The sequence below is a fragment of the Panthera onca genome, chromosome E1, assembly GCF_046562875.1.
Source record: "Panthera onca isolate mPanOnc1 chromosome E1, mPanOnc1 haplotype 2, whole genome shotgun sequence".
In the NCBI taxonomy this organism is placed as follows: domain Eukaryota; kingdom Metazoa; phylum Chordata; class Mammalia; order Carnivora; family Felidae; genus Panthera; species Panthera onca.
In genome coordinates, this window is record NC_138352.1 from 30,392,508 (window position 1) to 30,405,722 (window position 13,215).

Consider the following 13,215-nt stretch of genomic DNA (forward strand, 5'->3'; position numbering starts at 1 on the left):
GTGAAATGTGGGGGGCCGAGTTGAGAGATCTCTGAGGTCCTCTGCATCTCTTGGTAGACAGTGGTGAGCCAATATTTACGTCTTCAGTCCAGCAGGGGCAGTACTGGAGGTCGGCTCACCTCTGTCCATGGGCCACTGTACCCGAACATTGGAGCTCTTCCTGGTCCTCCGTATGCCCCTCCCACAGCTTTGAGAGGCCTGGCACTCGGACAAGCAGATACCCTCAGAAGTGGCCTCATGACAGCAAGGATAAGAATGGGGCTGGCTGTCCCAGGAGGGAGGTCTGAGAGAATCCCAAAGAGAGGAGGAAGGTCTTGAATGGAGGTAGTGTGGAGGGATTCTCCAGGGGCTCTGCTGTGGCAAGACCTGCACGCTAGACTTATGGCCAGGCAGCATCTCTGGGAACCGCCCCCCCACCCCCCCATCACCGTGCTCTATCTAGACCCATGCTGTCCAATAGCAATGATGGAAACATTATCGTGCAGCCCAAAATAGTATTCGCTAACCACATGTGGCCACGGGATACTTAAAACGTGGCTAGTACAACCAAGGAACTTAATTTTTAATTGTATTCACTATTTTTTAAGTTTACTTATTTATTTTGAGAGAGTGTGCGCGTGAGCATGCAAGCAGGGGGAGGCGCAGAGAGAAAGGGAGAGAGAACATCCCAAGCAGGCTCTGCACTGTCAGCGCAAGCCAGACGTGGGCTTGATCTCACGAACCATAAGGTCATGACCTGAGACGAAATCAGGATTTGGACACTTAACCGACTGAGCGACCCAGGAGCCTCTCATTTTATTCACTTTTAATTACTTTAAATCACCACACGTGGCTAGCGGCAGTAAGAAATGATATTGGATGGCACAGGCTAGCCCCTTCCCCGTCCTTCAGGCCCTTGGCTTTCTACCCTCTTCCCCAGCCAAGAACCATCCCTCAGATTTTACAAGACAGGAACTCTTTCTTCTTCCCTTCATTCCTTCTCCAGTCCTACCTGCTTTTGCAACTCCTGCCCTCTTCCCTCCTGAATGAGCAGAGGATTCCTCCTTTGTATCCAACCCTTCTATCTAGCCCAGAGGCCTCCCGGTAGAGGCTGCCTCTCCTTTCTGCCAATACCTGCATTTACTCCTCCTTTCTGCCTCCTCTGGACCCTTGTTCTTCTGCAGCTCTGCGTGCTCTCCCTTCACTGCCACTGTTCCAGAAAGACCCACATTTCTACACTTCCTTCTGCATCCCACCCTGTGCAGCTGGTCTCCAGCGGCCACCCCCACTTCTCCTAAATGCCCTTGGCAAAGTTACCAACAGCGTCCTTGCTGCCAAATCCAAGCAGACACTTCAGCCCGTATCCTGCTTGGCCTGTCAGCCTCTGACACTGTTGACCAAGCCCTCCTTTGTTAAAAGATTTCCTTCCAACAGCTCCTAGGACCCACCCTCTCCTGAATTTCCAGCCAGACCAGTACACAAAGAAAAGACAGTTTTCAACTGCAGCTTTGCCAAGGGTCACTGTATGTCCTTAGGCAAGTTGCTTCACTCTCCAAGCTCCTCTACAAGGCAGGGATAATAATAGCCTCTACTCAGGTTGAGGTAAGATAAGATATGTAAGGTGCCTAGCACAGAGCCTCGCACACCAGTAGTGCTCTGCCTCTCCATCTAGCCTCTCTTTCAATAGTGGGGTCAACTAGTTGTCCCTGGATATCTAGTCTACAGTGATGCTACCCTTGGTTCTTAGTTGGGTATGTGGCTGCCTAGAATGGAAACTGCATTTCCCAGACTCCTCTTGCACCTGGCTCTGGCCATGTGACTGTTTTAGCTAATGGGATAAAAGTGGAAGTAGCATGTGACACCTTTTGGGACCTTTCCTTAAAAGAGAGCTAGTGCAGATCCTTTGCCCTCTTCTTCATCCTTGTCTTCATCCACTGCAAGGGATGCATATGTGACAACTGGAGCTCTAGCCATTATCCTGAACCATGAGGACGAGAGTCATACCAAGGGGTTGCTGGAGTGGAAAGGGCGTGGAAAGAGCCACATCTGGAAGGTCTTTGTGGAACAGAGCTGACATACTAGCCTTGGACTATCTTCTCTGAGGCTTATATGGGAATTTTTGTTTCCTAAGTCAAAACTGATCCTACTTGGTACAGAAATCTTTCCCCCTTAAAAGCAACTGTTCCATCCTTGGCCTCTGCTTTATTTGCTCTGAGTTATCTCACCCTTTTCCATGGCTCTACTTACCATGAGGGGTCTTTTCTGACAACTTCCAAAAGTGTCTTTCTGGTCCAGCCCTCTTTCCTAAACGCTACTCTCACATATCCAACCCAAGTGCCATATCTAATTATTCATTAGACAAACATCTTTTGAGCACCTACATGCTCACGATGTGTCAGACTGTATGCTGGGTGAATCAGACACAGACCCTGTCCAGAGGGGGAATAGGCAGGTAAACGAATGCTGAGTACAGGGAAGTCCCTAGGAGGGGCTGCTAAGCCATGCTGGGCAGTGAGGAGGTCATAGGGAAGAGCTCCTGGCAGAAGGGACATTGAACCAAGCCCTGAAAGGAGTTAGACAGGCAGGTGGTTAGGACTGAGGTCATGGAGGTCTTGTTGAGACCTATTCTTAGAATACCGGTGAGCCACAGAAGATTCCTAAGCAGGAGCTGAATGGAGAAAGGCTAGTAGGAGGAGTGAGACCGGAGGCCAAAGAGGCTGCTGCAGCAATCCAGGTGCAGCAAGATGGTGGCCTGAGCTAACATAGAGGCAGAGAGCCGGTGAGAAGTGGATGGTTTCCAGCCACGTTTAAGAGGTATCCTCAACAGGACTGGTTGCGGGGAGGGGTAGGCTAGGGGGACTCCCAGCTTTCTGGCTCCCGACTGAGACAGGGACACAAGAGGCCAGGTTTGGGGGAGTGACATGGGGCTCTGTTTTGGGCAGGTGGTGGGGTGAGGTGCCAGAGGATTCACAAGGGAACTTTGCATAATTGAACCAAGAATTGTTGAGCAATCCCGAGGAGAGGTATGGGGGTGGGCGGAATCCCCAGGAATTGCCCCTGTGAAGGTCAGGACGTCCTGGTGAGTTCTTTCCATCCCGTCTGCTTCAACTAGGCCATTCCTGCCGCCTGTTCATAGAGCCCTTCCCCAAACATGAATCCAACTATGACCCCAACACTCTGTGATAAACCACTTCGCGTTTCCCCTCCCCCCCACCCAGCAGAAGGCTCAAGTCCTGAGTCTCCCATTCTTGGCCTTTTTCCCTGGCGCCCAACCTCTGCCGCATCCCTCAGTCGCGGATCTCACTTTGCCCCTCACCTAGTAAGCACCGCGCATCTCCACCCCCAACTCCCCACCCGCGAAGCGCCCATGCCCCAGCCAGGCCGAGACGGGAGGAGACAAAAGGTTTGGGGAGGTAAGCACTCGGACCTCGCAGGCCCGGCTGAGAGGCCCAGACCGCAGCTTGGAGGGATTTGGGGGGAGCCCAGGCGGCCTTAATTGGGGCGACGAGGGCGTGAGGAGGTCCAGCCCCGCCGCATGGGGAGGGGCCCCTCCGGAGCCCTTGCCCGCCGTGGCCCCTCCCCTCCAGGAGCCGGGCAGGAGTCCCCGGCACTGATTGGGCGGCGCCGCGGGCGGCGGAGCCGGACCAATGAGCGAGGGCCGGGCGCGGCGGCGAGCGAGGGAGGGAGCGCTGTCTGGAGGAGCGGCGCCGGCAGTCTGAGCTCCGCGATCCCAGCCCTGGCTAGGCGGGTGGGGCGGGGCGCGAGCCGCGGGAGCGAGCCTGGTCGCCCGCCGGGCCGCGGAGACTGTCGCCGGGCGCCGAGGTAGGGGTCGGTGGGGAGGGGACCAGGGGCAGGGAGCGGGAGGGGACGAACACCTGAACGTCTGCTCGGCGGAGCCTGCAGGGAAGAGGGACGGTCTGTGAGGCCGCGTCTAACGAGGGCAGCTGGGACCGCATCGGTGCGGGGATCCTTCCCCCTTTTGGGGGGCCGGATCTACTGGGTGCTTTCCGGAGCCTGCTTCTGTCGGCGCCGGCAGCCGGGACCGCATCTATGCGGGCGCCCCGCCGTCTGCGTCCCTTCCCCAGCTCTAGTCTGCGGGACTGCGTTCATAACCCGGCGCACTACCCACCCCCGCCCCAGCTGTGGGTGGGAGGCCGTATCTATGCGGAGTGGGCCCAGATCTGTGCACCCACGTGTGGATCTGCGCTGAGTGCTCCTCCTACACGGCCCTCCGCCGAGTCTTCCTGCAAGAGCTGGGGAGAGGCGGAGAGGGGGTGGATGAATGGGACAGATGTGGCGGGTGGCTTTAGCTGCGCAGTCCTCCCCTGGATGGAGCGGGGTGGAGGGGAGCGGCGAAAGCGGGCGCTGCGGCCTCAGGGGCCTGATAGGCACAGAACTGGTGGCTGGAAGGGTGCACACGTGCGCAGGGACCTGTGTGTGGTGTTTGGAGGTGGGTGTGTGTGTCACGTGGACACGAGTGTGCCTGTGTGTGTGAGGGGAGTGCATGACTGGATGGAGTGGTGTGTGAGGGCCGATCACATGGATGTGGACGTCGGCGTGCGCCTATCTGGGGAGGCGTCTGTGTGTGCCTTGAGGGTACAGAGGTGTGTAGAAAAGGTTGTGTCCCAGGTCACAGGACTATGTCTTGGTGGGTGCATATGCGGCTGTGTATCTGCCAAATGGGCTGGGGAGTTGGGAGGAGCACGCAGCTTGTGTCCTTGAGGATGCACTGGCCCCCACACGGCCCTCACTCCTCATTCAGCAGATACAGATTGAACACCCACTGTGTGTCAGACTGTGTCCTAGGCCCACAGACTCTGGGGACCTCTGCCTCCTCCTTCGCCTCTCTCTCTCAGTACCCACAGCAGGCAGGGGGATCATTTTAAACCTCATCCAACTGAGTCATTCCCCTGCTCAAAAGCATCTTCCGGTTTTTGAGGCCTCCTGGTCTCTGTCCACGAACCCCTCCAAGGCCAAGCCCTGAGTCTCAGCCAGAAAATGGCTTTCTGTCATGCATAGTGAGAACTTCCATCCACTCCCCCTCTGAAATCCTTACTCAGTGGTCATGAAAGAGCTTACATGCCACCTCCTCCAGGAAGCCATCCCTGGGACCAGGCACGGCAAATGGCTGGGCCCTCTCCTCTGGGTGTAACTCTGCTCGCCTGGGTACTTCTCACATGCAGAATCCCGGTCCAGCAACATTAGCCTTCTTGCTGTTCCTCAGACAGTGCGAGCACCATCCCACCTCACAGCCTTTGCAGTGGCCGGTTTCTCTGCCAGAAATGCCCTTCCCAGATGTGCACACTGCTTGCTCCCTCACTTTCTTCAGATTCTACTCAAATCCTGCAGAAAGGCCTTTCTGACCACACTGTAAATAGTACCCCCCCCCAGCCCCTCACTCTTGATCCCCCTTACATGACTGTATTTTTCTCCATTGCACATACCACTTGACGTATCATCTGTTAATTATTGCCTTTCTGGTTTGTTGCTTCTTGTCCTAACTAGAAATTAAACTGCATGAAAGCATGGACTTTATGGTTCACTGCTTTATCTCCCAACACCTAGCACAGTCCCTGGACACATATATAGCAGGTACTTATTGAATATTTGTTGCATGAATGAGTGACTCTGGATTTGGATCCCAGAAGTCTGTGTCTCTGGCTGTTCCCTAGCCTTTGAGCCCCCAGTATGAGGCTAGGTCTCCTCCTCTTCTGTCCTCCAGATTCCAAGTTCCTGGAAGGCCAGGTGTGGGAGAACTGTGACCATATTTGCATGTTAGAAATCTTCCCTCTAGCGACTGATGTGGAGGAGGGCTTGGGGTGGGTTCAGGGTATGAGCCTGGAGGTGGGGAGACTGTGTGGCAGAAGCAGTGGGAAAGAAAAGCAGAGATCTAAATCCTGATTTTGTAAGGGGTCCAACTTAGTAACCTCACCCAGCAGTGGGGAGACGAAGGAGGGCTCCCGGAGGAGGAGATATCTGAGCTATCCTCCAGCAGCAAAATAGAGGGAGGTGTGTTCCTGGCAGAAGGCACAACTTGTACAAAGCCCTGGCAGCGGAACAGAGTCTGCAGTTTGGGAAGCCGCGAGTGGTGTGGTGAAGCCAGAGGAGAGAGTAAGTGTGGGGCTAAGGGAGCAAGGATGAGCAAAAGGGAGAAGATGGGTGATACGGAGGGCTCCCGGGTTTCTGGAGAATTGGGAGGATGATGGCATCCACCTCTGCGACAGGCACAGAGGAAGAGCAGAGTTGGGGGAAGTGCCAAGTGCAATGGGGACTCTGTGGGTCTGAAACGCCCAGGAACATTGCAGGAAGGAGGCAGCTGGCTGGAAAGAGTGGGGCTGGAGGTGCAGACCTGGTGTGGAAGATGAGGAGGGGCAGAGATAGAAGGTGATGCCTGGAGACCATCAGCCAAGATGTGCTGAGGAAGCACTGAGGGTTGCCGTGCGAAATTGGGTGCAGGTCCCACCTCAGTGCTTGGGGCTTCTCCGGGGATGATGGGAGGGGGCATCCTCACGGTAGGCATCCTCAAGCATGACTTGGCACTAGATGCCTGGGCCTCCCTCAAGGAGGACTGAGTCATCCCGGGCGGAGGCAGGAACTGCAGAGGGCACCCGTTGCCAGGGCCATCCAGACACTTGTCAGGAGCATAAACACGGCTCCTGTGAGGCAGCCTGGCGATGTCAGGGCCACCTTCTGAGTCTGGCCTGGGTGGCCTGACCACCTCCTTGCAGCTTTCCTTTCTGGGCAGTGTTTGGATGGCCAGGGCCGTGTCTTCTCTGCCTGCATGGTGGCTGCTCAACCTAGCCCTGAGATTCTCAGCAGCCTTCCAGAACTCACAGTGAGGTCTGAGTGGTGCCTGAAGTCATCCCAAGAGGGGCTGCTCGAACATTTGGACAAAGGCGGGATCTGCCCGTTCTCTGGTACTCTGGGTCTCGTCTGAGAGACCCAGGTGGACGGGGAACATCCTGAGGAGGAAGCCAGGCCAAGTAGGCATCTGGGGCCAGGGTCTGCATGTTGGAAGTAGCCAGATGCCTGGGGGTGGGGGGATTCCCTGAGGGGTTTATGTGCCAGGCCCTCCTGGAGCCAGGGGGCAGATATGGGGTTGTACATTGTACATCAAGGCTCTCTCTCAGCGGCTTCTACATGTAGATACATCTTCAGGCACAAATTGCTTCTCTAGCCACAATCTCATCTATTTCTATAGCCCTGGGAGTTGGCAGGATGGCAGCCTCTTGTCTGATTCACATATGAGGAAACTGAGGCTCCAAGAGTCTCAATGACTTTTCCAAGGCAACATGACCCAAGTCTGGGAGGACAGGATTACAGTAGCTTTTCCCAGTGAGAGAGGGCCTGAGTTTAGTCACTCTTGGCTACCAGACTAAGCTGGTTCCTGGGGGACTCTCCATGCCCATAGAGTCCTTGCTGGGCCTTGGACCTCAGTCCTAGCCTGTCTGTCCTTTTGTTTTGTTTTGTTTTAAGTTTATTTTGACAGAGAGACAAGCGAGCATGGGTGTGCTTGTGCTCACACAGAAGTGGGGGAGGGGCAGAGAGCGAGAGGGGGAGAGAGAGAATCCCAAGCAGGCTCTGTACTGTCAGCACAGAGACCGACATGGGGCTCAAACTCACGAACTGGGAGATCATGACCTGAGCCCAAGTCAGACACTTAACAACTGAGACACCCAGGCGCCCATGTCTGTCCTTCTATTTGCCCACATAGCCCCCATTTGCCTCCACAGTCAGTTGCAATAAAGTGACTACTGAGGCCTCAGCTTGGGGAGGGCCTTGAGAGACCTTCTCGGTGGCCCCTCAGAGAGGGGTGGTGCCTGCCCAGGACACACAGCCCAGCCAGGTGGACAGGTGACCGTGTGGGAAGTTCAGACTTGACCTTCTAAGATCAGGTTCCCATGGTCCCCGTGCAGCCACCGCCCCCCACCCCAATTCTGGAGCACGCGTACACGAGGACCTAAAGGCACCCAGTGCACATTAACACATTTATCCACCTGTGTAGAGTTCTATCTCCATCCAGATGTGCTTCTATGTGTGGACTCCCTCCCCACCCACCCCAGACATACACATGACCCCGGCCCACATCCCTGCCCGTACAAGTTCTCTCACATGTGGCCGCACATTCTCTCACGTGTGGACACATGCCCTCAGATGCATAGCCTCAGGTGCCAGGCGCCGTTGCCCGGACATGAGGCTGGAACCTGGGGCCTCCCCAGTGCCTCCTGCGCAGACATGCTTAGTCACCTGAATTTGATCCAGGGAGGAGGGAGGGTGGAGGGCCTGACGTCAGCCCTCATAGCCGCCTTGTGCCGCCTGCACATCCATCTGGGCCACAGCGTGTCCTAGGCAATCACAACAACAGCAGCACAACAACTCACTTTTACGGAGCTTCCGCAGTGACAGGCTCAGTTCTGAGACCGGTACGGACAGGATTCACACGTTTATGCCTCACAACTACCCAGGGAGGTGAGACTGCTATTAGCCCCATTCTGTAGATGAGGAAAACTGGGGCACAGAGGTGAAGTCACCTGCCTGTGGACCCAGACCAGGAAGAGATGGGGCCAGCAGCCTGGCATCAGAGCCTGGACCCTTAACCAGGTAATAGGGCCCCAGGGTGGAGCAGAAAGACTTCTGCCTTGGCTTTCTGTGTGAGCCCTTCCCTGGCCCTTGCTGGACCTCACTTTCCCCTCGAGAAAAGAAAAGGAAGGGCATTAGAGGAAGCTGGCTTCCTGCTGGGATAACAGCCTCAGGGAAATCATATGCAAATTTTATGGGCCCGGGCCACCTGTGGCCGCTGCTCTTCAGGGGGCTGCAGACCTAGAGCCTGAGCTCCTGACATTGATTCATTCCCTACGACAGACTGGGGCCCCGGGCTTGTTGGGGTCCCGTTTCTGACGCTGCTTTCCCGTGTCGACTGGGGACAGCGCTCTAATGATCCCTATGGCTACCCCTCGTTCATTCAACACACATTTATTGAGCTTCTACCATGTGCCAGGCACTGCTGCAGATCCCGATGATCTCATGGAGATGAGGCAGACAAGAGCCCTCATCTATGGACTTTATATTCTAGTAGGAGGAAAGAGGCCTACAGGGTGAGGGTGACGGGCAACAGAGTGGGCCATCTACACGGAGTGGGCTAGGCCAGCCAAGCTTGGAGGGCTCCTTTCATCCTTGGCTTCCTCCTTCCCACAAGTGGCCTGGTTCCTGAAGCCTCCCTGATACTTCCTTCAATTGCATACACTGTCCCTCTCATCTTTTCCAGGGAGGACCCCTTAACGCTTCATCCCTACTCACCTTCCTCACCTCCTTCAGAGAGGCCTTCCTGATGTTCCAGTGCTACCTGCCTCCCTCACCTCCTCCAGGGAAGTCTCCCTGATGTTCCAGTCCTACTCATTCTCTCACTTCTTCCAGGGAGGCATCCTTGATTCTCTGGGCTCACCAACTGCTTCCTCATTCCTCTAGGTCCAACCTTCATGTCTTTTCCTATTGCCAGTCTGGATTCCCTTCCCCCTTCCTTTCTGCATGTCAGCATCAGTGATACCACCTCTGGGTTTCCACTCATTCAGCGCACCGTACCAAGCACAGGGCTTCTGGATGACACCCTTGCCCACAGTCCATCTCTAAGCCTTGCATTGGCCCTAGGGAATCTGGGAAGATCCTGCGTCCATGGTACAGATGGAGAGGCTGAGGCTCAGACTCAGGAAGGAGCCCACCCAGGATGCCACAGTAGGCTGACAGGCAGGATTAGAACCCAGCCCAGGCTCCTCTGTGGCCAGTGGGCTCCAGTGAGCCCTACCTGCTTGACATCTCTCAAAGCAAGATGATGGGGGCACAAGGGGTGACTTATGTTCTTAAAGTCACTGTGTGGGTAGAGAGGAGGTTACCACCAAACAGGAAGGGCAGAGGGTCAGGAGTCCACTCACTTCCTTTTCCTGAGAAGATGCTGAGTCTGGCCCAGGAAGGGGGAAGGGCACTGGGCTGGATTGGGGCCACTGCTCAGCCTAGAGCAGATCAGAGATGGAGGCCCAGTCTGAGGGTCAGGGTTTAGCCTGGGGTCAGGGTTCATCCCAGGGTTGTGGTAGAAGGTGAGGGCTGGGTTAGAGGTCAGTTTGGGGTTCAAGCTGGGGTCAGCCTTTGGCCCTGAGCCTGGTTTGGGGCTCAGAATGTAGTGGGGTCAGGGTGGGTGTAAGGTCAGGCCATGGAGAACATCTCAGTCTGAGTAGCTGTGACAAATATTTGGGGCACACAAATAAACTGGAAGGAAAAACCAGGAAAAATAAGGAGTGACCTTTTAAATATTTATTTTTGAGAGAGAGAGAAAAAGAGAGTGTGTGCACATGAGCAAGGAAGGGGCAGAGAGAGAGAATCCCAAGTAGGCTCCTCACTGTTAGCACAGAGCCCCAAGTGGGGCTCGGACTCACAAACTGTGAGATTATGACCTGAGCCGAAGTTGGACACTTAATCAACTGAGCCACCCAGGCACCCCGGGAGTGACCTTTTAGTTTAGTGAATTCTCTCTTGACAGCCACCAAAGCAGCAGCCCCTCCCCTAAAGGACCCTCTCCTAGGCTTCAGGCTCTGCTGAGGCAGGGAAGGGAGTAATGGGGGATGGGAAACTCGCTCTGTGGTCCTGGAGAGGCCTTCCTGGAGGGTAAGTGACTGGTTTGGAGTATCAGGGAGGCCTGTGCATTACCAGTGCCCAGCTCAGCTTCCAGGCAGCAGCACTGGAATGCTCTACAATCCAGGGTGGGGCTGGTGACTCACTGGACTGTCTGCTGGAAGGGGCCTGAGCTGACCCTGGACTCTGTTTCTCCCATTGCTGCTGGGCCTCCAGTATTCTGCCCATGTCAGTCTGTCCTGACTCCAGAATCTCGGATTCTCCCTGCTTCCCTGTGAAGCCAGCAAGGCAGATGTGACTATGCCCATTTCACCAATGGGGATACTGAGGTCTAGAGGGCTGCTGTGCAGCAGAGCCACATGAGTTCCTGGAACTCCTTCAGTTAGCAGGGGCAGACCTGACTTCGGATGCTGGCAACTCAGGCAGGGGAAACAGGGAGGGCAAAGTCATGAAGGTGGGACCAAAGGGCCTGGAAATCTGACCTCCTTAGTCCATGCTCAGGATTGAAGCCTTCTCTGTCCTCTTTTTTCAGGTTCCCAGTAAGGCTGCACAGAGGACCCCCTTAACTGTGGCAATGGAAGGGGGCCCAGCAGTCTGCTGCCAGGACCCTCGGGCAGAGTTGGTGGAACGAGTGGCAGCCATTGATGTGGCCCACTTGGAGGAGGCAGGTGGTGGTCCAGAGCCTGCCAGGAATGGCGTGGACCCTCCGCCAAGGACCAGAGCTGCCTCTGTGATCCCTGGTGGTGCTTCAAGACCCCCACTAGCCCGGCCCAGCCTTTCAGCCAGGAAGTTCTCCCTGCAAGAGCGGCCAGCAGGAAGCTGCCTGGAGGCCCAGGCTGGGCCTTATGCCACAGGGCCTGCCAGCCACATCTCCCCACGGGTCTGGAGGAGGCCCACCATTGAGTCCCACCACGTGGCTATCTCAGATACAGAGGTTGGTGGGGCAGAGCTAGGGGGTGCTCACAAGCTTTTAATAGTCCTAAATGAAGATGTTTTTCTTTCTGTGCCCCTGCTGCACAGCTGTTTAGCCTTTGCTTTGCATACCCCCAGAGTTGAGGAGCCTGCTACCTCACAATATGGCTCTTCCCACCAGGGAGCTCCTTCTGAGCCAATCACTGTTAAGTTCCATTCCTGTCCCTAGGCCAGGCCTCAGAAATAGGCCCTCCCCTTGTCCCCCAAGAAGTTCTCTTAGAAATTTGAAGATCGATAGTATGTCCACCCTCCCCATAACAAGTCAAACCTAGCTTTAGCCCCCACTTCTAATCCTGCTTCTTAGAGTCTCCTCTGACTCAGAAGCTGCCAGCACGCTTCCAGTCTCTGTTCTTACTTCTGCGCCTCTATCCCACTGGCTCTGTTTTCCACTTAGATCTGACAGTGAACCCTAGTACCGAGCAATCTACTGATTGCACAGGCTGAGCTTCTTATGCCTGAGCCAGGGCTGTGGTCTCCTGTCCCCAAGGCTCTCTTCATCTTTCTTGTCCATGCAGCCAAGACCTTGCATTCAGCTACTTCTATAAATACTTGCTTATGCATTTCTCACAGATTTAGGTCTCCCAGACCCCAGCATCCAGGCAGGAATCAGTGTATTTTTCCTTCACCACTTCCTAGGGAGTAAAGTACAGCCATGGCTCACCATTCATGTTTGCAGACATGAGCGTGCAAGGCCTCTTGTCCTTTTTCGTGGCATAGAGACCACCAAGTTTCCCCATCCAAACATGAAAGCTTGATGAGATGGGGGGGGGGGGGTCTGGGATTGAGGGGCCCAGAGCCAGGATTGGACCCTGAACAGGCTGCTGAGGTGGGATCAATACTGCCTCTGGATTAAGCTTCATCTGATGCTTCCCTTTCCCCTCCCTGCCGCCCCCACCCAGGACTGTGTGCAGCTGAACCAATACAAGCTACAGAGTGAGATTGGCAAGGTAGGACTGGGACAGGCAGTGGGGACTGTTCCTTTGAGGCTTTGGGTAGGCAGCCTATCAGGATCCTCTGCTTGGCAGTTCTTTCTCCCCTGGGAATGTAAGGCAGAGCCGGGAAGGCCCCAGCTTAGAAATGAAGAAAGTTTTGTCCTCTAGGAAATACCTAAGGTGGGGTGGGAAATGATTCTCCATTCCTGATTCCTTAGTTTTTGATGGAAGACAAAGAGGGTCTGAGGCAGCATAGAGCTGCATTGAGCCAAGCAGAGGCAATTACCAGGAACAGCAGCCCTCTTTCTGTCTGCCTGAAATGTATGCCTGCTGGTGGCCAGCTGGTGGGGGTGGAGATGGGATGAGGGGGGAGGGAGCCGGAGCTGTTCAGGCTCCCCATTCCCTGAGCTAGTCCTGGAGGAGGTTGCCCTGTCCAGGCAGGGCTGACTGGTGCCTATTTCCAGGGTGCCTACGGCGTGGTGAGACTGGCCTACAACGAAAGTGAAGACAGGCACTATGTGAGTCTGGGGAGGGGAGGGAGGTGTTGCCCCAGCCAGGCCCCAGAAGCCTGGGAGGTGGGCAGTGGCTGTGCTGGGAAGACAGAGGACAAGGCTGCCTCTAGAGGGAGTGGGCTCCTGTCCCTGAGGGAATGAAAACGGAGTAAGCTTCTTGAGAATATGCAAGCAGAGGCTGGACCTTCTGAGAGGAGAGC

At 55.4% G+C, this 13,215-nt stretch overlaps 1 protein-coding gene across 3 annotated transcripts in view; it reads left to right on the forward strand.

Annotated features, from left to right (window-relative positions):
- Positions 1-3,645: 3,645 nt before the first annotated feature.
- CAMKK1 (calcium/calmodulin dependent protein kinase kinase 1) overlaps positions 3,646-13,215 on the forward strand; it is a 31,432-nt gene continuing 21,862 nt past the window's right edge. Inside the window, exons 1-4 of one of the 3 annotated variants that reach the window (XM_060647027.3) lie at positions 3,646-3,801; positions 11,132-11,533; positions 12,471-12,518; positions 12,968-13,021. In XM_060647027.3, coding sequence (XP_060503010.1) covers positions 11,174-11,533; positions 12,471-12,518; positions 12,968-13,021 — 462 coding nt within the window. In that variant the 5' untranslated portion in view covers positions 3,646-3,801; positions 11,132-11,173. Of the gene's footprint in view, positions 3,802-11,131; positions 11,534-12,470; positions 12,519-12,967; positions 13,022-13,215 lie in introns of those variants that run through there. The other 2 variants (XM_060647029.3, XM_081791190.1) reach the window with 2 other exon arrangements.